Below are 24,723 nucleotides of genomic sequence, written 5' to 3' on the forward strand. Positions count from 1 at the left end.
GGGTACGAAATTGGATGGCGTATTCGCCCACAGAAGAATTATCTTGGACAAGGTTCAACAAGGCAGTTTCGGCAGAAGAGGCTCGGGCTGGCTCCTCGAAGACACTACGGACTTCAGTGAAGAAGGACTGGACAGTGGCAGTGACAGGATCATTGCGGTCCCAGAGCGGTGTGGCCCATGACAAGGCCTTCCCAGACAGGAGACTAACCACGAAAGCCACCTTTGACCGTTCTGTGGGAAATTGGTCCGACAACATCTCCAAGTGTAGTGAGCATTGGGACAAGAAACCACGGCAGAGTTTAGAGTCCCCATCAAATTTGTCCGGCAGAGACAAGCGGAGGCTAGGAGTGGCCACTCCCTGCAGAGGAGGTGCAGGAGCTGGCGGAGGAGATGGTTGCTGCTGAAGAGGCAGAAGCTGCTGTAGTATGGCGGACAACTGTGACAGCTGCTGTCCTTGTTGGGCAACCATGGTGGCGAGGTCAGCGAGACTTGGCAGTGGCACCTCAGCGGGATCCATGGCCGGATCTACTGTTAGGATTCGGCAGGCTGGATGTGGATCCTCTGTGTCAGCGAGGGATTGGCGTGGACCGTACCGGTGGACCGGTTCTAAGTTACTACTGGTATTCACCAGAGTCCGCCGCAAAGCGGGATGGTCTTGCTGCGGCGGTAGCAACCAGGTCGTATCCACCGGTAACGGCTCAACCTCGCTGACTGCTGAGAAGGCGTGGGACAGAAGGACTAGACAGAGGCGAGGTCAGACGTAACAGAAGGTCAGGGCCGACGCGTTTCGCCAGAAGCGGCTTTGTCAAGGCAAAACGCGTCGGAGCTGTGGAGGTGTACTGGGGTGAGTCCTGTGCCAGCCTATACCAAACGGTCTTTCTTTGTATATCATTCTTTGCTGCTAGTCATAACTCAAACTTGCTGCTATCTATCTGCTGCTATCCATATTATTGCTGCTATTTGCCTGTTGGTTGTTATTGCTTATTGTTAGCACCATACTGGGTGACCCAGGTAATATTCTTTTTTTGGGTTGCATGTTCAGGTCCTTGCCCACTTTATTTGCACGGTAATTTGTTTGCACTTGTTGTAACTCACTTGAGTGTTGTGCTTTACTTATTTTTTTTTTTCTGCCTTGGTTATTAATTAATACATTTTATCACATATATTTGTTTGTCCTCACCGGCCGTTGCGTGGTATTTAATTCCACAAGTATTGCACATTTTGTTTGCGCATATCCTGCACGATGCCCTTCCCCCCCTTTTTTTCCCTCACCTTGTGCATGCAACCCCTGTAGATATTAATTTATTTATAATCATCAATTTACTTATTTATAACCATTAATTGCAGCTCACTATTAGCACCGTGACTTCCCAAGGAACTTTTTTTATCTCTTCACCTATTCTATTGGCATACAGGCTTTCTCACCCCAGTATCCACCTTATATTTTATTCATATATATATATATATATATATATATATATATATATATATATATATTCTTTATTTTTATATTACCCTTTATGAATTGATTCTGTGATTTCAGATATACATATATGTATTTTTTTAAACTATATATTTCAATAAAATCATTTTTATACATGATCATACTTGTCATAAGTTACTTCTAATTGGGGTATATTCACCATTTTGTTGTGTGGTCTTCCACACCTGTAGGTTGTTGTTAACACCATTTTTACATGCTCCATATTTACTGCTCAAAATTACTACATGTCTATGTCACTGATAATGTATTACCTATAACCTAAATAAATGATAACCACAGTAGTCTAATTGCTGAAACATTATTTTAATAAACAACATTAAACAAAAGCAAAAGGGAAAAATACTTGGTAAAAGAAATATGTAAATGAATAAGATATGATCAGAGAAATAACACCATATTTATGAGTTATACCACGAAGGACGTGTATCACCTATCCACAGATAAGAGTCTAAATGCTGGGGGTCTAGCACTAGAACCCCCACCAATGAATAGAAAGAACTCCATATTTCTTCTCACTGTATTACTGGAGTAAGGAGGAGATTGGATGGAGCCATGGTCATGCCTGGGCACTGCCACTTTATTCAATGGGGCTGATGGAAACAGTTGAAGACTGTACTTTGGTGGATAGGGGATGAATGTGCTTCATAGAATTACTCCTTTAATGTTTTTTTTTTCTAAAGTAAGATATAGGTATATTTGCTAAATATATTCTTGCTTGGTGATGATACATGAAACCTCGTGTGGAAACTGCATCTCTTCTTTCCTGTAAAAAAGTATATTTTTAAATTACCAGATTATTTACGGATCAAATTGTCATTATTTCTACAAATTCTACCACATTTTATCCAGACATATAGTATGTCACATAAGTAAAATAAACCCTTACATTTTTGTAAATATTTTATTATATCTTTTAAAGTAACAACACTGAAGAAATGACACAATGTAAAGAGAGTGTAAAAAAAAAAAAATAGTTTTTTTTTTGAGAGCGCTATTGTGTTGCGACAGGGGTCAAATGAAACAGAGGTATGAGCCAGCACTTACGCATAACTAACTTTTATTAGAAAAAGAAGTCAAAGGTAAAACAGGACAACGCGTTTCGGCGCACACTCGCACCTTCCTCAGGTCCACAATCACAAATCTGTGTAGTCCTGGCCTGCGCCGAAACGTGTTGTCTTGTTTTACCTCTGACTTCTTTTTCTAATAAAAGTTAGTCCTGCGTAAGTGCTGGCTCATATCTCTGTTTCATTTGACCCCTGTCGCAACACAGTAGCGCTCTCAAAAAAAAACAATTTTTTCACTCTTTACACTGGCATTGTTGTCCGTCTCCCTCGGGAATACGGGAAAATAAGGGGTGAGAGCAGCAGACTGTTGCTATCTCTATTTTGTTACCCCCCACCATACCACAGGGGCCCCACCCACCTCTGTGCATATCGACTCAAGGTCAGTACGTCACCTTGGGTGTTGGTGGCGGGTATTTACATCATCCATTTTCTAAGTAATACTACACAGGGAGTGCCCCGCTGTTTTTTCTCCTCCTTTTTAACTTCATAACAATGTAAAGAGGTGAATGCACAGGCTGTATAAGGCTGCATTCACAGCTTGCTTTCAGCCTACGGTTGCCTGACTGGCGCTGAAATCCATTTACTTTAATGAGCCGACAGGAGTCAAACCGTGACTCCGGTCGGCTCATTAAAGTAAATGGATTTCAGCGCCGGTCAAGCTGGGGTACAGGAGCGCCCAGTTTTCCCCTCCACCAGCCAGATCCGGCAACCGTAGGCTGAAAACGTGCTGTGAATGCTGCCTAACAGTGTTTAATTTTGTGTCCTCTCAAAATAACACAACACACATCCATTAATGTCTTTTTAATTTAATTAATGCAACAAAAGGGAGTACATCCCTATGTGGAAATGTCCAAATTGAGCCCAATTAGCCTCTTCTCTCCCCAGTGTCATGTTATTTGTTAGTGTTACAAGATCTCAGGTGTAAATTGGGAGCAGGTGTCTTAAATTTAGTGTTATTGCTCTCACACTCTCTAATACTGGTCACTGGAAGATCTATATGAAGATCAATAGGAAGATCAAAAAGAATTGGTGATCTGAATATAGATGGCATAGACATAGGCATATAAGAAGATTGCAAGGACCCTGAAACTGAGCTGCAGCACGGTGGGCAAGACCATAAAGCAGTTTCACAGGACAATTTTAACAGTGAGAGGTGCCCGAAACACTCTGCTTTAGTGAGCTACTGCCAGAGGGGGGCAGACAGTATTGTGAGAGAGGGGGTGATGGATGATGAGGAGACAGTATTGTGGGAGGGGGTGATGGATGATGAGGAGACAGTATTGTCAGGGAGGGGTGATAGGGATGATGAGGAGACAGTATTGTAAGGGGGTGATGGATGATGAGGAGACAGTATTGTAAGGGGGGTGATGGATGATGAGGAGACAGTATTCTGGGGGTGATGGATTATGAGTAGACAGTATTGTGGGGGGTGATGGATGATGAGGAGACAGTATTGTAAGGGGGGTGATGGATGATGAGGAGACATTATTGTGGGAGGGGTGATGGATGATGAGGAGACAGTATTTTGAGGGGGGTGATGGATGATGAGGAGACAGTATTGTGGGGAGTGATGGATTATGAGGAGTCAGTATTGTCAGGGAGGGGTGATAGGGATGATGAAGAGACAGTATTGTAAGGGGGGTGATGGATGATGAGGAGACAGTATTGGGGGGGTGATGGATGATGAGGAGACAGTATTGTGGGAGGGGGTGATGGATGATGAGGAGACAGTATTTTGAGGGGGTGATGGATGATGAGGAGACAGTATTTTGAGGGGGTGATGGATGATGAGGAGACAGTATTGAGGGGGGGTGATGGATGATGAGGAGACAGTATTGTGGGGGGTGATGGATTATGAGGAGACAGTATTGTAAGGGGGTGATGGATGATAAGGAGACATTATTGTAAAGGGGGTGATAGATGATGAGGAGACAGTATTGTGGGGGGGGGGGGGTGATGGATGATGAGGAGACAGAATTGTGGGAGGGGTGATAGGGATGATGAGGAGACAGTATTGTAAGGGGGGGGTGATGGATGATGAGGAGACAGTATTGAGGGGGGGTGATGGATGATGAGGAGACAGCATTGAGGGGGGGTGATGGATGATGAGGAGACAGTATTGTGGGGGGTGATGGATTATGAGGAGACAGTATTGTGGGGGTGATGGATGATGAGGGGACAGTATTGTAAGGGGGGTGATGGATGATAAGGAGACATTATTGTAAAGGGGGTGATAGATGATGAGGAGACAGTATTGTGGGGGGGGTGATGGATGATGAGGAGACAGAATTGTGGGGGGTAATGGATTATGAGGAGACAGTATTGTGGGGGGGGATGGATTATGAGGAGACAGTATTGTGGGAGGGGGTGATGGATTATGAGGAGACAGTATTGTGGGAGGGGGTGATGGATGATGAGGAGACAGTATTGTGACACCAGCCCTAGCAACGCCACTGTTGCTAAATACTGTTATGGAACAAATCTGAAGATGGGTTAATCACTATACATTTATACAGTAGCACACTGTAGGACTCTATGAAAGATCTTCAGGGAAGACTTCTCTTATGAGGTCAGTCCTAAAGTCAGTGCAGTGGTAATAAAGTCATAAGGGGGTGCAGTCTAGGTTGTTAATTCATAGTTTATCTCTAAATAAAAGATTTGATCTATTCTAACAGATCACAGGGGAAAGAATTCTCCATGACTGTGCTGCGGACAGGATGTAAGGGAAACAGAATTATATTCTAAGCCTTAAAGGGTGCTTTCACATGGGTCAGATACACTGCAGATTTTCTGCATCAGATTTGCATGCAGTATTTAGCAGTAAAAATCATGAAATATCTTTCATACAAAATAATCCACACAGAATCCATGGCCTGCAGTTGATATTTAAATGTAAAGTATGTCAATTTATGTTGCGGATATGTTGCAGATTTTGTTGAAAATTTTCCACATAGATTTCAATGGGGAAATCAAAATCTGCACGTAATCCAAATTTGTTGCAGATTTAACATACCTTTATTTTTTTATAACACTCCTAGCCTTATAACATGCTTAAGTTTTTATAACACACATTTTATATATGTTATCCCAATATATGGCTGTTGTTGTAAAGTGTTTTAACTTACCAAAGGTATAGCAGCTTCTAGTTAGATGCTTGTTAAGGGGCTCTCATAACATCAGTGGTAACCTAACAAGAGAACACAATGACCTTGAGTTATTATAATGGAATTGTGTGTTTTTTTTATGTGTTTCGTGCCACAATTTTGGTGGATTCCTTATCTTATTTGCACCAATAATGAGGGCAGATTTAAATGAGACCAACCTAAAACCTTAAAGTGCAACTGTCATGAATGTTGAGCCATATAAACAAACTCCAGTATGTCATAGGGGTTTAGAATTTCAATGCAGCATTACCTTTGCCTTCTTTATAGCAGCAGGGACTGCTGTGTAATTGTCACACAGGTCTTCGGCGCATGCGCCCTCCATCAAGCCTCTGTGCGCGAGGTGGTCTCCCTCATACCTAAAGACTACTGGCTCAGCGCCCCTTTGTATTGCAAGAAGCAGAGAGTGAGAGAACTTTCAGCCTCTTGTGAATGCAGTAGCCAGCCCTTTGCCGGGAGGGCTTGTTTAGAGGCTGCACAGAGGCTGGATGGATGGTGCACGTGCTGGGGACCTTTATGCCAATCACACAGCGGTCCCAGTGCTGTAGTAAAGGAGGTAGACATGTCAGCCCCACGGCAGTGCGAACCCCTGGCCATGCCTACCCGACTGTTGGTGACTACCAAAGTGTTTTTTATGACCATCAATGCTGCTGTAAAGAAGACAAAGGTAATGAATGCAGCATTAGCATTCTAAACCATTTTAACATACTGTAGTTAGGTTACATGGCTCAAAATGTATGACAGTTGCGCCTTAAAAACCCAACAAGTGGGTGTGTTTAGATCAAAATTCAAGTTTGTCACCTAATTTATTTAGGGGGCTTTAATGGAGAACTCTGGCAAAAGTAAACTTATCCCTTATCCACAGGAGTTGGGATAAGTAGCTGATTAAGGGGGGGTCTGACCACTGGGACCCCCCGAGCGATCATCGGGACGGGACCCTGGCTCTCTCGGTGAGGAGTGTGTGTTGTCTACTGATAGACGGCATATTCTCCATTCATTTCTATGAGAGTGTTAATAATGCCCCAGTGCTGTACTCATACTGTAGAAATGAATACAGCGCATGCCACCTGCAGCATGCACTCCTCACTAGTGTTGCTCGTGAATATTCGCAATACAAATTTTATTCGCGAATATCTCATATTCGCAAATTCGCAAATATTCGCGAATATAGCGCTATATATTCGTAATTACGAATATTGGGTTTTTTTTCCCCACAGTAATCATCCCTCTCTGCTTCCAGCTTGTGTGGTGTAAAAAAGGCTCTAATACTACTGTGTGAGACTGGTGTGCGAATTTTCGCATATGCAAATTTTTTGTTTATGTAAATTTTGTATATGCTAATGTTCGCATATGTTATTTTCGCATACGCGAATTGTCGCATATGCGGAAATAAAACGCGAATATTACGAATATGCGAATATTTGCGAATATATGACGAATATTCATCCATATATTCGCGAATATTCGCGAATTCGAATATGGCCTATGCCGCTCAACACTACTCCTCACTGAGCGCCGGGTCCTGCCCTGGTGAACGCGGGGGGTCCGAGCGCTCGTACCCCCCGCAATCAGCTACTTATCTCTTATCCTATGGATTGGGATTAAGATTACTTGTGCTGGATTTATCCTTTATCAGTCTGCACACATACAGTAACAAGTAGAAATACAGATAACTGTCATTTGTAATGCTTGAATAATATTTTAAATGAATTAATGTTTTTATACAACTGTGTTTATAGTTGTATGAGCTGATCTTGCTTCATCCAGTGCATGGACGACAAAAATGTGTAGGCATATATTTATTGTAGTCACATATGTGGCTCACAATGAATGTAGACAAAATATCAGTCTCACTAATAAGCCTGTGGACACATATTTGTCTCACAAAAAAACCTGAGGTACAAAACCCCACATAAACAATGGGCCATGCTGCACAAATGCAACATGTGTAATGTTAGATGGCTCACAATTCACTACATGCTTAATAATGAGTAAACTAGAAGGCCCAAGAAGTAAAAGGTGAGATTATACTGTCCACTTCTGTATTTTGTTCCTTTTATGAAAAAATATCAGTTTCCTTTATTCGGATTAGGTTTCTGTTAGCTCATTCTGTTCCTGCGCTTTTTACACAGCAGGAACACTGTTCCCATTAGCAGGATCAGCCCTTGAATGGAAGTCTTGGGTGGCTTCTCAATTTTTTACCCTAGGACTTGACCCCTGAACATGCCTATGGTATTTACCCTATATTCCTGGTTTGGTAATGGTGTGGGATTTACATCCACAATTAAAGTGTCATCTGGATTCTTTGTTGGGAGCTGAAGACCACTTGAAGGCATGATCACTTCTCCATTCACCTGAGGAACAATACATCCAAAGACCTAAAGGATAAAAACATCTCCAATATTTATGTAGAATGTTTTTCATATCTTCTAATCACTGTTGATGGCCTAAGGCATTAGCACTTTATTTAAGCTATTATATCTTCTGAACACAGAAAGCCTTTTGATCTCATGTTACAGCAATAAATTTGCACAAAAACATTAGTAACAGCCAATGATCTAACTTCCAAGAGAGATGGCCAAGATATTTGATTTTTATTTGGTAAGAAAAAGAACTCACATTCTCCCTCCTTAAATTGTTACATACAAATATGCTTCTTAAGGAGGGCATGAGGGGTCATACATTAGGGATCGACCGATTATCGGTATGGCCGATATTATCGGCCGATAATCACGATTTTGGGCATTATTGGTATCGGCAATTATCTTGCCGATAAGCCGATAATGCCCCGTCCCCCGCACCGCCCCCACTGCACTGCGACCGCCACCCCCTCGACCCGCCGCACCGCCGACCCACCGCACCCCCACCGTGATGCTAGGCGGTATACCGGTATGGATTTTTTCCCATACCGCTATACCGGTCGGGCCCCTCCCCCACCCTCCCAGTCAATAAAAAAATTAAACTTACCCGTAATGGGGGTGTTTGGGGGCGTTCCGGGTGGAGGGTGGTCCGGTCCGGGCTGTCCTTCTTCTCCCACGGTCTTCTTCTCCACTCCGGGCAGGCTCCGGCCTATTACGCTGCATAGACGCCGCTACGCCGTGACGTCAGGTGCGTCGCTGCGCACGGGCGTCACTGCGCAGCGACGTCTATGCAGCGTACTAGGCAGGAGCCTTCTCGGAGTGGAGAAGATGACCGCCGGAGAAGAAGGACAGCCCGGACCGGACCACCCTCCACCCGGAACACCCCCGGACGCTACAGGAACGATGGATGGATGGCCCGGACCACCCTGACAGGTAGGAGAGAGAAGCGGGTGGTGGCAGCGGCGGCCTATGGCCCCGAAAAAGCCACTGCAGATCATTGATTTAAAGCGCCCGCTTTAAATTAATGATCTGCAGCGGTGTCGCAGGGGGTTAAATAGCCGATAACTTATACCGGAATATCGGTATAAGTTATCGGCTATCGGCCCTAACCTGCACCGATTATCGGTATCGGCCCTAAAAAAACGATATCGGTCGATCCCTATCATACATGACTGCTGAAATAAACATTTACCCGTCAAATCTATCAGATGCCGACAGACACATTGTTATCATTACTGTTTTAAAAACAGCTTCTATATGATTAAACTCTTATTTAGGGTAGGGTCACATGGGGCGCATCCGCAGCATATTTCACGCTGCGGATGCGCCGACGGCAGTCACAAGAGGGACTGCAGAGCGAGCTCCCAACTGAGGTCGGGTAGCTCTGTATGTCTACTCATATCAGCGGATTTCTACAGCGTGAAATCTGCTGCTACGAGCGGACACACAGAGCTACCTGGCCACAACTGTGAGCTCGTTCTGCATTCTCCTCTGTGACTGTTGTTGACGCATCCGCAGTGGCCCTGTCCTTATAATGAAACCTAACATTCTGTAGTATTCAAGTATTATAAAGCATGGCCTAGGTTACCTGCTCCATAGGAGGCTCATTGCCTAATTGTTTTGGGGAGGCTTGGGCAGGTTGCTGCTGTGCTGGATATAGTGGAAAGACCTGCATCTGCATAGAAAGCACACAGTGAAATATAGAATTTAGTACATCTTTATTAGCATTAGTTTTTTAATCTTTATGTAAATGGGCACTGTTGTTAAAATAAAATTTATATGTCTTAGAGACACGTCAAAAGTTTTGATCAGTCTAGCGATTAGGGTTTGATTGCTAGATAGAGCAGAGAAAAGTGCACGCTAAGTGTGTTCTCTCCTGGCTATATATATATATATATATATATATATATACACCAGGAGATGGTCTCATAATGCAAGTCTACTGATTGATTGTGGTCTGAATACTCAGACCCCGACCGATCCAAACTTTTGACATGTCTCTAGAACATGTCAAAAGTTTATTTGAGCAACAGGTACACTTTAGGTGAGAAATCTATGATTGTATATTTGCCCTTTGGAATGTTCTTGATTTAGGGTTTATGATACTGTTGACATATGGCATAAGAACCTAAGAGCCCTAGTAAACACTGTTACACAGGTGAGAGTGCTACCTATGCACCTCCTCTGGCTCCAAATCTTAACTAGGCCATTTTTTTTAGCATATAAAAATGGCACACAAATCTTTATTCTGTTTTGGACTTCAGTGTCCAATGTCACTCTACATTTAGTCTCAGACCTCCATTGACAGCCACAATACTCCCCTGGGACACCTAGTGTGCTTGCTCAGTAGCAGACACAGCCCTGTTTCAGTATAGAAAAATCGATCAGCACTCCAAGCATGCAGTGCAGCCAGTGAGTATAATGCAATGAAGAAAAAATACCCAGCACTCACTGGTAAAACTTAACGCATTGCGGCCCGCCCAAAGCTTTTCTTAACAGCTGGATGGGCCACAATGCATCCAGTTAATGCTGGACAAGTATTTATTTGATAAGCTGTGCTTGTTACCTGTCCCTGCTTTTGAGGTATTCCATAGGGAACCACATAGGACATCACCTGCAGACACAAGATAAATATATATTTTTATAATTCTTACAATTTTATGTAAGACACAATCATACTTCAACCTCTCTGAATACCAGAGATGACCTTTCTAGGCCACACTTTCCAAAGCCATATTAACTACTATCTTCAGAAATAAAAAAAATAAAAGTAGAATTTTATCACAATAATCAAATTTGATTTTTTTTCAGTTTCTTAAAAACCACAGCTCATAGCATAAAAGAAGAGCCATCACACAGCTCCATAAAAAAAATAAAAAAAAATAAAAAAAAATAAAAGGGGAAGAATATGGTGATGCAAAGCAATCAGAAAAAGAATTAAACAAAACAAAAAAATGTATTTTGTGGGTCAGCATGATTACCCAATTTATTTAGTTAACATGATCATTTTTTTTTACCACATAGTGAACTAATAAAAAAAGAGACAACCCCAATTGTGTGATAGTTTTTTGTTTTTTTTTATTCCACCACACAATTTTTTTGGTTTGCTATTACATTTTAAGGTAAAATAAAGGATTCCAATAGAAAGTACATTTGATCCCCCCCCCCCCCCCCCCCCCCAAAAAAAAAAAAAAAAAAAACAAGCCCTCATACGGCTCTGTCAATGGAAAATTCAAAAAGTTATTGCTCTTAGGCGGCAAGGATGAAAAGGTAAATCCAAATACAAACATAGTGCACATCCTTAAGGGGTTAGCGAAAGTAGAACAGAAATCATAAACCATTCCCTAAGTATCACTATAAAACATTGCAATGAATATACAGTGAAGGATGTGGTCCCATGTAAGGTACAGTACCTGATTTGGAAGTTGAGTATTCATCCCACTGCGTGCATTAAATGGGATCTGTGGTAATCCTACCATCTTTTGCTGTAGCTGAGGCTGATACATACCAGGCACAAATAGATTCATGGCACCGCCCTACGGAGAGGAATAAGATCAAGTTTACTAATAATTTCATTGCCAAATAGTACAAGTATAATATAATGGAAATGAAAGGGGTATTCCCTCACGCCTCAACCTCTAGAACCTGCACCTAGCTTCACAAGGGGAGATCCCCCAACCTGCCTTCTGAGGTGGCGACCACTTGTCTCAGCCAAACTAAGAATATATTAGAGAAGTATATGCTTGTTTCTTGATCTCTCCATTTGTTTATCTTTTTCTATTACCCCCGTAAAAGTAAATGAAGAAAATCATGTGGAGATGCCATATATATTTCTAATGAAAAGTATTCTACATGAAAAATAACCCTCCTGTGTCTTCTCTATATTTCCAGCAATGGACCAGACAGGAGTGCCCCATCTCCGCTTCTCTCTTTATTCTTAATTCTAGATCAGGCTGTAAAGGAACTATGAGTCCGGTCCCTTACTATCCCTTGCATTTAGTACTATTTTTTTACTTTAAAATCAACGTTAGCAAATAAGAGGTGCTGAATATCTCAGCTCCTGCCCACATTCTGAAGAAACTGAAGAGGAACTCACCCTTTGCACAGCCCAGTCATACTATAAGCCAGATCCAGCTAGCTTTATACAGAAATCTTCCTTCCCCTGATGCTGAAAATGAAAGCACATTTATCTTTCCTATTCCTACCCTCTGTTTCTTGGATAAGTAGGAAAAAATCTATTTGCCCATTCTAGGTATTCCAATCATATCAAGAAAATATGTTTGCTTTCTGTGGAATAGGAGGAAACCACAAACAGCTTTTTGTAAGCTAACCATGAAGAGGAGCAATGGACGATTTGCCTTCCCAGATATACATACATATCATAGAGTCACTCACTTAAGTCATTTGCTATCCATGGTAAACACTAGCATTACATCCTCCACTCCTCATGTACAAATTAATCTTAAACTCCAGTCTGATAATAGCCATGTCTGTCTGTGGAGACCAAACCTCATGCCCCATCTGTTCTGTCTCAATGGCAAATTCTTAGAGGTACCCTGACAGTCCCTAAAAATGTCCTCAATGGCCCCCACTGCATTTGATTTCTTAGTGAATAAACCCTCATTATCTCTCATCCTCTCTCTCCATTGTCACTGTACAGGACCTTTACACCCCCCCTGCGCAGGAGGACCCAAAATGCCCCCTCCCTTTGAAAAAGGCCATGTCATCCTGTGTGATGCATCTAAATAACTGTAATTTCAGCAGCCAGGGATTTGTGCATAAGTTCACATATAGTAGATATCTCCATTGGCTAGATTGCATACTTAAGACTCTTGTGATTCCCCGGAAACTATTTTCTAGACTATATTAAGTCCTTCTGATTCCTGATGGTCACAACAAACCCAAGAACCTCCTGGCATGGGAAAAAGAGCTAGACACTTCACCCCTGAGTAATCCCACTTCATTATGTCTCACTCACTCTAAAAACTCTGGTTCTTCCCAGATGGTATAGGATACCTGATTTCCTTTTTCACCATGGTTTGACGGCAAACAACATATGTTGAAGGTGGCACACTGCCTTGGACTATCTGACATATTTGGTGGTCCTATGATAAATGTCAACCTTTCTGGTGAGCACTTCAGCACCCACAGCTTCTTTGCTAGAAATAACCTACTAAACCTCAAAGTACAGCGGAGAATCTTGTGTCTGGTCAAGGAGGTCTAATCTCTGCAACTCCCACGATCTCAAAAATTGGGATCAGACTCCCCCCTGCTGGAGCAGTCCAAGGAAGGCAATGGAGCTCTAGTTAGTGGGGAGAGTCGGGTCCCTATTTTTGAGATCATCTGCATTCGTGAGGTCCCCGTTTCTGAAATCAAAGGGCACTGCAATCAGAAATGTAACCCCTATCCTGTGAGGGAATATGTTTTTAGACACTGAACTTCCCCTTTAATTCCATTTATGAGCTGTCAAAGGGTGCTGTTTATGTAAAATGACTATGTTTATAGATAATATAAAGAAGCTGATTCTTGAAACACACCCAGTCAACAGAATTACTGGTAATAGCATATTTGCATTTTTATGTAAAAAAAAAATAGCTATATTGATAGTATTTTACAATACCTGGGGAATGTTAGGATTCACCACCCCAAGTAGCACCTAAAAATAATTAAGAATATTAGTCATGATTTTATTCTTTAGCCTTACATGTTAACTAAAGTAAAATCCTAAATAAATCCATGTGTACGAAACAGACAAACCTCATTACTATTGCTTGCTGAGAGAAGACGCTGTGCCACCAACTGCAGAAACAAAAATGACATATTTAGTAAAGTTGTACAACTAATTTTTTCATATAGACATCAACATCTACAGGTATTTGCCATTTTCTATAGTTATATTTTTAGTATAAATTATGTTATGCATGTTTCACATTTTCAAGAAAATTTATACAAAGCAAAGGCAACCAGCATAAACAGGAAATTCAAAAATACATTGGTGTGTGCACTTACTGGAATAGCATGGGATGCCCCAAAAAGGGAAAAAATGATGGCTAAAATTTTCATTTCCAATAAAACCTGAAAGAGACAATGTGGTTATTAGTTAGTTACAATGTTTGTCAGGCACATTGATATCTTGCCTAATTATAGGATTTATACAACAGTTTACAACAGAGATAAAATTGTAATGACTGGTTCTGTCCGCATCGGTAGGGTTAATTCTGCATAGCTCTGTTGTTTATGTTTGTTACTGGACAACTCCCTGAGCTGCTCGGGTGGGGTTGAAATTTCTTTCCAGCCTATCTGTACTCTGGTTTCTTCTATCACTCAGGATTCTCCTTTAACCTACACTATCATATATAAGGAAGTCACTTTCAATTGTGCTTTGCTTGTGAAAGTTACTAGTTGAATGAAGCTAGCACTCCTTTTATATCTATTGTCTATTTTGGTACTCAGATTTTTTGGCATGGTTCTTGACTTTTCTTCTGGTTTTTGCTTTGTTACTTCGCTATCTCTTGTTACCAACCTTGGCTAGACTTATTAATATTTGACCATGTGTATCTCTGTTAGTTTGTGTGCCTCCAGCTGTTACTCGACTCTGACTGTTTAGTAGTTTATTATTTTGACAACACTGCCCCAGCACTTAGCAGGGAGGGTTTGTCATTGTGGTTGTCGATCCGTCACCTAGAGTGAATAGGCAATAGGTAGGGACAGTTCAAAACCAATTCAATACCTCTGTTATACAACTAGAAAAAGATAACACAGGATCTGCGATTGATATCAAGTTGACCCATAACATGTCCCTATAAAAAATATTTTTTTGACTCAGCTTTCTTATGTTCAGGTGCCTGCTGTGTGACAAATGGTCATTTTCATATATCTATCTGTGATTCCATAATGTAGAGAAATGCCTTTATTCTCTTGTGCCAAGTACCTAAGGGTTGGAATGCCTCCATGTTTACCCTCTCATCCCTCTCTCTACTTGATTAACAGTCAGCTGGAAGATAATCCCTGTTACCAAATCTTGTTCCTATGCTGTGCAAATTTGGCTTAGCTCAAGTTGACTGTTAGTCAAGCCTGGAAAAGCAAGGTAGCGTGGAAAGGAGGCGTGCTTGCCTGCATCAATTGAGGGGCTTGGGAATTCATTATTTTAAGTTATGGAAGCACAGACAGATATATCACAGGTACCATGTGTCTCCTTGTCGTGACATCTATCTAACTGTGTCAGCAGTTTAAAATGTGAATTACCTTTCCTTTGATCTCTGAAGAACCAGACATTTTTTGGTCTTTGGGAACACACAAACTTTGCACTTCTAAACATCACGCCTGCACTCAATTTGTATACCCAGCGCAGGAATGAGATTTGGAAACAGGGCTCAGCAGTGGAAATTGACTGTCAATCAAGTAGGATCATTGATAGGAGGGGGAGCAAAGAGGTTTTCCAGTCCTCGGCACTTTAGGGGGCTTGAGAACACCTCTTTGACACTTGGCACTAGAGAATAAAATCTTACATTTTTCTACATTATGGAAGTACAGACAGATATATGAAAGGTACCATGTTTCTCTTGCTCAAACAGTATCAAAAGTTTGAAATGTGAATATATTCATTTTAAATAAAATGTCTAAATATCTGGTTTGAATTAGGTTTTCAAGCTGCCAACTTGTAAAGTAAAGCACTATACATTATCAAGTAGCCGGCACCCTATTAGAATGTGCAAGCCGTGCTGTAAAGAAAGCCTAACATTTCTAAAAAGGCTACAATTATGTTCATAAAAATTATGAAAAAGAACATTAAACACTCACGAAAAAGCATCTCAATTATCAGTAGCCTAACATACTATATATAGAAAAGTTATAACCATTAATCTAAGGTATCCTGGCAACAACTAAACTATGTCTAGTCCTGATGGCAAAAAATACCCTGGAGCTGAACCAGCTAGATCACAAAGGTAATGGCCTAATGTATTTGTGGACAAGCATTAGGTGACTGATCAAATAAAGCTAAAAAGCTAGAAATAAATTAGTAAAATAAAAGTAAAATAAAAGATATTTTATTGAACATAATCTACACAAATGTTGTCAATGACAATAGGACATTAATTAAAACAAAACAGTGCAAGTAACATAGCTAATAAGACACCAGTATTTTCTATCAGCAATAAACACTAAGAAAGTCAACTTACTTTTAGGCTCCTTTTCACAGCACAGTGGTCCCAGGTAGCGACATAAAATGTCTAGCCAAGATAACATGGTTCCTCTTAAACTGTACTCAGATACAAATGGACCAATGGCAGTACAACTATCATGACTCACTGGAAGGTACATTATCATTACTGAAACCACTTTTTCTGTCGTCATTTGGTATTTTTTTTTTTTTGTTGCTAAAGCCATTTATTATACATGTAATTAACGTACTTAATTTTTTGTGGCAGGAGAAGATTTAGTAGCTTCGTATACAGATAATGTCGTATACAAATAATGTAATGTATAGATCTATTAACCTTACAAAGTAAAACTGGCCATATATTTTAGATATTAATGTTGACCAAACCAGCCATTTCTAGCCAAACAGGCTGTCTATGTAATTTATATAAGCCTGATGAAGTGGCCTACGAGCCGGGAAACGCGTTGCATGCTGGCCCATTAAAGATTACTCTGTTCATCTTACCTGATCTGTTCCTTCCAGCGCCGTCACTCCGCCTCATCTTCTTTGAAGCTTAACGCTCTGCCACACTATTCTATATCACAGGGTGCTTTAGGCCTGTGGGCTACATGGGATGCTTAGTGTGGGAATGAGGAGAGTTTAATTTTAGTTTTTTGTTATCATTGTTTTTTTCTTGTTTTTCTTTTATGTACAATGCCGCCACTTTTATTGAGAGAGGACATATCTATCATACACAAAACTGTACTAAACAAAAGGGGACCTTATTACTGAATGTGATCCATGACTACTGTGTGGGAAGCACAAAGTGTGGCCTAACAGGGGGACACAAAAGGGGAATATTGTTACAATATCGAGACACAAAGGTGCCAAAACTACTGTGTGGACACAAAAGGAAATTTTAATCATACAGAGCACAAGAAGGGATATTATTAGTGTGTAAGGGCACAAAGGGACCCTATTACTGTCTTGGGGCACTTTTACTATATGAGGTGCTCAGTAGAGCAATATCACTCTGTGAGGCCAAAAGGGTTGCACAAATAATATTATGGGGGTGCTGTTACTGTGTGGGGCACCAATGAGGGAATTAGTTTGCATAGAAGAAAAGGCAAAAGGATGGACATGTGCTGAGAAAGCAAGAAGCTGTTGGGTCAAATGGAAAAGAGAAGGGAAAGTGAGTAACTTCAATAAGAGAAGACATCACTGAATGTAACTGTACTGTCATCATTTACTGTATATGGTTTGCAGAGCCTGTTTAGAGCTGGTATCTACCAATATATGATCACTGTATGGTGGTACTGGTAACATAAGCATCAGGTATTTTTGATTTCAACATTCCAGATACTTTTCTCTCACGCTTGGTAAACTGCTGCCAGAGGCATCTAGCTGTATTGTTTTTGTTCTCCTTTCCCTGTTGAAAACAACGCATGTTTAGCCAAGCTGAGCCATGTGTATGTATGTACATATATATATATCCTTATATTTATGGGATAAGGAGGAATAGCTGTCAGCTGAACAAGCATTAGGAGCACAGCTTTTGAGACTGCAGGTGCCAGCAGAACATGCCAGCGCTAGGACCACTCAGAAATGCTCTGTCTCATAAACGGCAATGTATTCCGTGCAGAGTCCGCAGAAAGAATGGACGCATATCAATGTGCAGGGACCCTTATTCTATGTGTCCTGTGACCTGAGATAACCTTAGTATTTGATGATGTCATGAAGACTTGAGTAACAATAGTCTGGTTGCAGGATAAAAGAATAATGAACGCTTTTTGTGTCTGGCACAATCCTCTATTATAATTAAGGGAGAGGTGAAATGTATAGCATGGATTAACCACGTCTGCAGACTTCAGACATTGTTGATAAGATTTATTACAATAACAATAGGGAACAGCATGTAAGTCAATCAGATGGAATGAAGAAGACAAGGAAAGACAAGATGCTGAGTAGACTATTAGCTGTATAATAGGAATATTGTTTTTTTTATTTCAATATTTTGACCGATTATCCTACGTTTTGTAGCATATATATATATATATATACGTAATGTGCATGCACAGTTACTATGAAGCGAACACAGGCGCTTAGCTCACTTCCTAGCTGTGACTGCTATAAGCAGCTGGCATTCACAGTTATTTACTCAGCAATCACTCTGAAGTCTGTCATTTCTTGTAATTCTAAAAGAGTACCTGTCACCAAATTAAACTTTTAATATATTGTTCCTTCATTATAAGACACTTTGCTATTTACTTGCTGTTAAAATTCTAAACCCTTATATGGTTTTAATGTGATTGAAAAAAACGGCCACTGGGTGGCTCTGTTCTGTTCCCAAACAGTTAATTTGGTCTCCACCCGGACTTACAGAAGTCCAAACTCAGGAAGTGCATGCCGGGCATGGCAAACCACAGCTTATGCAGGCTTCAGTGATGTCGCCCCTGCTGGGGAACACCCACGTTCTCCTGCCGGGAGCTCGCACAATGTGAGCAAGGGGAAAAGTATGATACAGAGCTTTCTAAAGTTTGGGTTGAGTTAGTTTAGAAAATATGGTTTGATGACAAGTACTCTTTAAGATGCAGTGATCAGTGATGATGTCAGTGGATTGAGGAATCTTATTGCCCCATCCACAGTGCGACCGCACACGAGTGGGGGGATGGGGTTTAGATGTGGCGACAATCACCTAATAAAGCCTTCTAAAGACCTTTGTGATGGCCATATTGAGTCTGACTCAGGCACCTCCATTTCTGTAACATTTTTTGCATGCACATACAGCTCAGGAATGATGTCAATGATCTGATACTTTAGTATAATCCCTATTTGTATAACATTTCCCTGAATTTACATGACAATATCTACAAATATTACACAAGCTAGAATCCTCTGCGTACTAAAACTTGCTATATATTTAGATTAAAGGCCTGTCGATTTCAGTGAGATCTGCTGGTCATATTTTTTCAACCAGTGGCAGATGTCTGGGAAGAGAACAGCTGGGTATGTTGCATTTCACATTCTGCTAAAGGAAATAGGAGAGAGCTTTCAGCTAAATTAAACTTCATGTATGACCAGTTTGACTCATTAGGCATTATATCCCTGGCATTTATTTAAGGGGTACTATGGCAAACTAAACCAATAGCCCATCCTTTCCCTTTCATTAACCTATTTAACTGCCTATAAATTATTAGCTGTATAGAGCAGTTTCCCCTTTGGTTGTCACTTACATGCATGAAGTGAGGGAATGACATCATCCAGCCATCCACCCTGTCTCTCTGCAAATCCCTCACTGAAAGCAACCCCACCTACCTGAAAGGCACAAACATGTGCCCTGCACTGATGAGTTTGCTCTCTTTGGTGATGAGAACTGGGAGATGTGTGCAGCCTCAGCCAATGACACACTGAATTTTTCTCTGCTGCTCAGAGCAGGAGGGTGGGGGCTTCTCTCAGAGAATAAACTGGCTGGCAAAGCAGAGCTGCAATGATTCATGGGAGATGTAGGCAAGGAGAGGAAAGGAGGGCAAAGAATATCAAGCAGCCAGAGAAGACATAGTAACATAGTAACATAGTTCATAAGGTTGAAAAAAGACCAGAGTCCATCAATTTCAATCTATACCCCAAATGAGTCCCTACTGAGTTGATCCAGAGGAAAAAACCCTCATAATAGAGGTAAAAATTCCTTCCTGACTCCAAATATGGCAGTCAGAATAAATCCCTGGATCAACCTTCTGTCCCTATAAATCTAGTATACATAACCAATAATGTTATTACTCTCCAAAAATGCATCCAGACCCCTTTAAAATTCTTTACAACAGGGGCCACAGGAGCCATGCATATCAGGCAGGGTAGTTTACAGGGAACATATCCAGGTAGTGTAATGGCTTTAGAGTCTTTGTTAATATATATACTTCCCTGGAGTACTCCTTTAATGTTTAGATCCCTGATTACTACATTATGCTGTAAATTTCTTCCCAGTACAACTGAATCTAAGGGTTATTAAGGAGTTCTTAAGAAGTGAACAAAAAGCCGCAGAAAACATCTACAGATTTAAAAGATCATTCGTACAAAAATATGAAAATTGTTGTTAGTTTTACGCTGTGCTCTGCTTTTTTTAGAATGTGGATAGGACTTACTGGGAAGGTGGCTTGGTCTCCTACAAGCCTGCACATTTACTATTATTTACTCCAGAAACTGGTGTAAATTGTAGCTGAAATCTTAAACTATAAGAATTGATTGTCCATAGCTCATAGCAGGCAAAGATGGCCAAAGAAGCCTATACCTCTTTTGTAGTCATTTACTCCAATTGGCTACAGCTGAAAATTATGCCCCAAAGTATTTCAATATGTACTACTAAATTCAAATCCCAAAATAACTTTATTCATCAATGCACATTAACACAAACGTTGGCATCACAAAACATTGTATTAGTATTTAACAAATCCATTATAAATCACTTCTTACAGGGAAATGTTTCCTGTGGCATTTGATGGGGTACTCTGTTTTCAGTATATAAAGTTCTGCTTTGTATAACTAAAAGCTGCCCATATTTCCAAGATATGTCATGTATTAATTCTTTGCAGTTTTCAAGATCTCTGATGTCATTCTGAAGGAGCTTTCATGTCTACAGATGTGTTAACGTGTCAGTGCAAAAGCTAAGTGCTGGATGCCAAACACTCTATATCACTCATTCATGGCAAGGGTGGGGGAGGAGGAAGAAGGCATGCATCCTGCAGCTCAGCACTGCCATTATAATGCGTGAACTTTGCAAACAGCCATCAGCTAACAGAGACAGGTGTCATTCGTTTTATCTCCATACCAGTTATCTGCCCATGTCTGCAGCTCTAAGCATGATATATAGCTGACAGATTCCTTTTGAATAACTGCAAGTAGGAATCTTAAAAAACAAGATGAATTAATATTGAAAATATATTGGTAATATATGTAGCTATTCATCATACTAAAAATAACATCTATTCACTGAATTAAGAATCCCCCTATAAACATGTCTCTCAAGCTGCTACTTGCGTGAAATTGCATTCATGTCAACAATTAAATGTATTGATGTCATGAGCTTCAGTGTTTCATTGAAGATTTAGAATAACAAGTCTTCATCAATGTCATCTGTAAAATAAATGGATGATAAACATGTTATTTTCTTCAAATAAAACCAATGAACATTTTCTAATGGAATATCATGCAGTATTATTTGCAACAATTAATTCAGATTGTATTCTTTATAACAAAATGGGAAGCAAGGAAAGGATAGGTGCATTATTATGTAAAGATATAAGAATTTATTCATGTACATTTTAATGTAAAAAAAATTAAATAAAACAATACAGCATCTTATGCCTACAGTTAATTTGCAAATCTTTTTACATCAATGATTACAGAATGAAAATAACATTCTATGTAGTTTGCATATGCAGTCATAGATCTTTTCATCTGCCCCCTTCTTCTTGTTGAATGTATGTCAGCAGGAAGTAGAGGATGAATGGAAGAGAATATGACCACAGGTTTAGACTACATAGAGTTTGTAGTCTGTTAACATGGAGACACATACAACTGCATAGGATCTGTAGTCACAAAACAGTAAGATATTTCTAATGAAAAGTATGTTCAAATATGATTTTTAAGATGTATCTACACAATAAAAAAAAAAATGGTTCCATAAGTCGACAATGCCTTAAGTAGCAAGTTTTGACTTTTCTGTGCATATAACTCATACCTTCTTTGATTCCAAAACAGCAACACCATTCCCAGAGAGAGATGTGTCTGTCATTGTTGGTGTTACACTCTTGTAAAAACTTATTCACACAATGTTCTATTGGGATGAGAGGTGCACGAAGGGCAGCCAGCTCTGAATGTGTAAGCAGCCTACAATATAATGCATAGAGGAGTATCAAACAAAATAAACAAATAAGGATGTTAATAGTCCTTATATTTCTAACTGTAATATGTCCAATGCTTCACAAATGACTACAACTTAAATGGGCACTGTCACCAACTTTATTTTTTGATATGTTGTAGTACTTATGTACTACAACATATCTCTAATATCCTTTTATTATTATTTTTTCATTAAAAAGGTTTAATTTACATTTAAAAACCGGCCACTGAAAAAGGACTGATTTTGGAGTGGCAATCAGTCCTTTTTCAGTTAGGCTGCACTCGCTCCCTGCCTGTCAATCAGACAGGCGGGAGCGAGCGCATTGGCTCCCCGGCCACTGGCTGGGAGGCCACTCCTCCCACACATCGCCGCTGCCGTCTCGTTGCCGCCGCTGTCCCTGCACGCCCGCTGCCGGACTCTGCAGTAACTGCAAGTGTAATGAGGGAACGGGGTATGCGGGGCAGGGGGGGGGGTTGGGGGGTAGGAGTGAACGGGCTAGTGCCGTAGGGGGGGGGGGTTGGGAACGGGCTAGCAAAAAAAATAATAAATAGGATGGTGGGAGCTACCCTTTAAAGGCTTCGAGTACAAAGTTCTTCATAAGCTGTAAGGTGGGTCTCGCTAGTGGAACCCCCTAGTGGTTGATGAGGAGCAGCAGGGGAGACAATTTTGACAGGCACAATAGTAGGCATCACTGTTCTTTTTCTGGCTGCACTGTTCTATTCCTTTTTTAACCCTGCTGACTTATGTTGTACTTAATTTAATATTTAATTGGATTTAGGACATTAAAAGTAAATATTGAGGCAGCTCTCCAAATAAAGATCATTTATTCACTCAACATATCAGCTGTTAGGAACTTGTCTGACTGTTACAGTGTCACCCAGCAGTATTCCCCACATCCTGTGCTGTAGTGCTAAGAGCGATTGTGCTTGGGTTGCAGTAGTTATTAGGCAAACTCTAATAAACAATAATGAAGAAGTCCAGCAAACTCACCACGTCCTGAGACCACCTCGTATAGAGACTGACGGGGGGTGCTGGGAGGAAGACAGAATTCATCTGAGCCTCCCGTCTTCCTCCCACCACCATCCGTCGGTCTCTATATGATATGGTCTTAGGACGCGGAGAGTTTGCTGGACTTCTTCATTATTGTTTATTTTGTAACTGTTCCTTTTCCAAGCACCACCGTGTTACCATTAGATTTGACATAGACTGTGGCTTACAGGACTCCTCATGTTTTTTATGGTTATGCATTAAGGTATATTGTTGTCAGGTGCCTCCATATTTCCCTTTTCTTGCTTATTCCTCCATTAGGCAAACTCTACCTGGGATTACTCTACCAACCAATGGCTTAAGTCGGCCATCCAATCAACTGCTAAGGTGGGACGAAGGTCATCGGACCGAAACACGTGTAGGGGTGGTGGCATCCTGGGACTTCTAGTACTACTTTTCACTATCTTTGGTATGTACACACTGCGGTTGTTGTTTTCTCTGTTACTCATATGTGGCATTAGCATAGTCTGCACTTGCACTTTAGGGCTTGTTAGCCCGAGCTATCTGCCTCAATAGTATTTGATCATATAAAGCTGCTACGTTACCCTGTGTTTACAATATAACCTTTATTCATTTATACTCAGCATTCTATTATTGTATGTCCCAGGTATTGCCGCCTTTCGCTGCCGATTTCTCCTTTTTTAATTGGTTTTATGTATTTCAATGATGTACTTCAATAAAGATTAAATATTTAATTACTAATGTCAATAGCTCCTGGTTTCTTTGTGTTCTCTGTATAATTGAGTCTATATAGATTATCACGGTGGCTAATGCCATATTTATCAGAGGGATTTTCTCTGCGGAAAATTAATATCACCATTCCCACTTTAGGGGTTATTTTCAATTTTTTGCAGGGTTAGCCCCCTTTGTATATAGGCAGAAATATACATATCTTTGTGCATGTTTTGTGTTGATTTAACACCTGAGTTCCTTGCAGTCAAGTCCATTCTGTTTTTCAGCAGGCTTTGGTGAATTTCTAGGGGAAGGCTAAAGGTGCTCATACAACTCCACCAACATAATCTGGGCATGTTGGATTTTTAATGCTCGACTCTTTTTTCCTGGGAGGGAGATAGAGATATGCTCTCCTCATGGAGATTACATGAAGGTTTGCCAATGCCAACAGCTATCTCTATTGACCTTCCTATACAGTTATTGAAAATATATGGCCACCTTTAGACTTCCCCATCCCAAGTGGTGTTTAATGATTTTGAGTTTGTTTTGCCATCTACTGATCCATAAGTCCACAAGTATTACATCAGCCCTGAAAGAAAGAGTAAACGTTGTGACCTGAAACATTGCACAGAATAATGAAGGTTTTGTTTGGAGTGCTGCCTGGATCCCCCTTTTTTTTTATACATATGGAAATTCCTGGATCATGTACTATAATGTGTACACCAAATTTTATCAACTCTTTTTATGATGCGAATTCCTGTATTTTATCGTTAAGGGTTCAGGACAAACCTTTTGAGGTCCTGTCATAACTAGTGTTGCTCGCGAATATTCGCAATTCGAATATTATTCGCGAATATCGCATATTCGCGAATTCGCGAA

At 40.6% G+C, this 24,723-nt stretch overlaps 2 protein-coding genes across 3 annotated transcripts in view; both read right to left on the bottom strand.

The window, feature by feature from the left end:
• Positions 1-1,832: 1,832 nt before the first annotated feature.
• Positions 1,833-19,504, bottom strand: ODAM (odontogenic, ameloblast associated). 2 transcript variants are annotated; one of them, XM_056551863.1, is made up of 10 exons: positions 19,463-19,504; positions 14,099-14,164; positions 13,847-13,888; positions 13,710-13,745; positions 11,503-11,625; positions 10,656-10,703; positions 9,678-9,764; positions 7,970-8,107; positions 5,694-5,755; positions 1,833-2,267 (listed from the first exon to the last, which is right to left on the bottom strand). In XM_056551863.1, exons 1-9 carry the CDS (start codon positions 19,487-19,489, stop codon positions 5,726-5,728), a joined length of 597 nt encoding a protein of 198 aa, XP_056407838.1. In that variant the 5' UTR covers positions 19,490-19,504; the 3' UTR covers positions 1,833-2,267; positions 5,694-5,725. The 2 variants fall into 2 exon arrangements, with proteins under 2 accessions (XP_056407838.1, XP_056407839.1); XM_056551864.1 differs by lacking the exon at positions 19,463-19,504 and adding an exon at positions 16,755-17,570.
• Positions 19,505-20,603: 1,099 nt separating this feature from the next.
• SPARCL1 (SPARC like 1) overlaps positions 20,604-24,723 on the bottom strand; it is a 52,094-nt gene continuing 47,974 nt past the window's right edge. Inside the window, exons 10-11 of the mRNA XM_056558042.1 lie at positions 21,964-22,112; positions 20,604-21,356 (exon numbers count right to left, since the gene is read on the bottom strand). Coding sequence (XP_056414017.1) covers positions 21,328-21,356; positions 21,964-22,112 — 178 coding nt within the window. The 3' untranslated portion in view covers positions 20,604-21,327. The remainder of the gene's footprint in view (positions 21,357-21,963; positions 22,113-24,723) is intronic.

Source organism: Hyla sarda, chromosome 1 (genome assembly GCF_029499605.1).
Source record: "Hyla sarda isolate aHylSar1 chromosome 1, aHylSar1.hap1, whole genome shotgun sequence".
Classification (NCBI taxonomy): Eukaryota; Metazoa; Chordata; class Amphibia; order Anura; family Hylidae; genus Hyla; species Hyla sarda.

Coding starts and splice junctions, on each gene's coding strand:
- ODAM (XM_056551863.1), bottom strand. CDS start 19,489: ATGATGTCATTCCCTCACTTCATGCAT. Junction 13,889..14,098: donor GGGCATCCCATGCTATTCCA/GTAAGTGCACAC, acceptor TTGTTTCTGCAG/TTGGTGGCACAGCGTCTTCT. Junction 9,765..10,655: donor TACCTCAAAAGCAGGGACAG/GTAACAAGCACA, acceptor CTTTCTATGCAG/ATGCAGGTCTTTCCACTATA.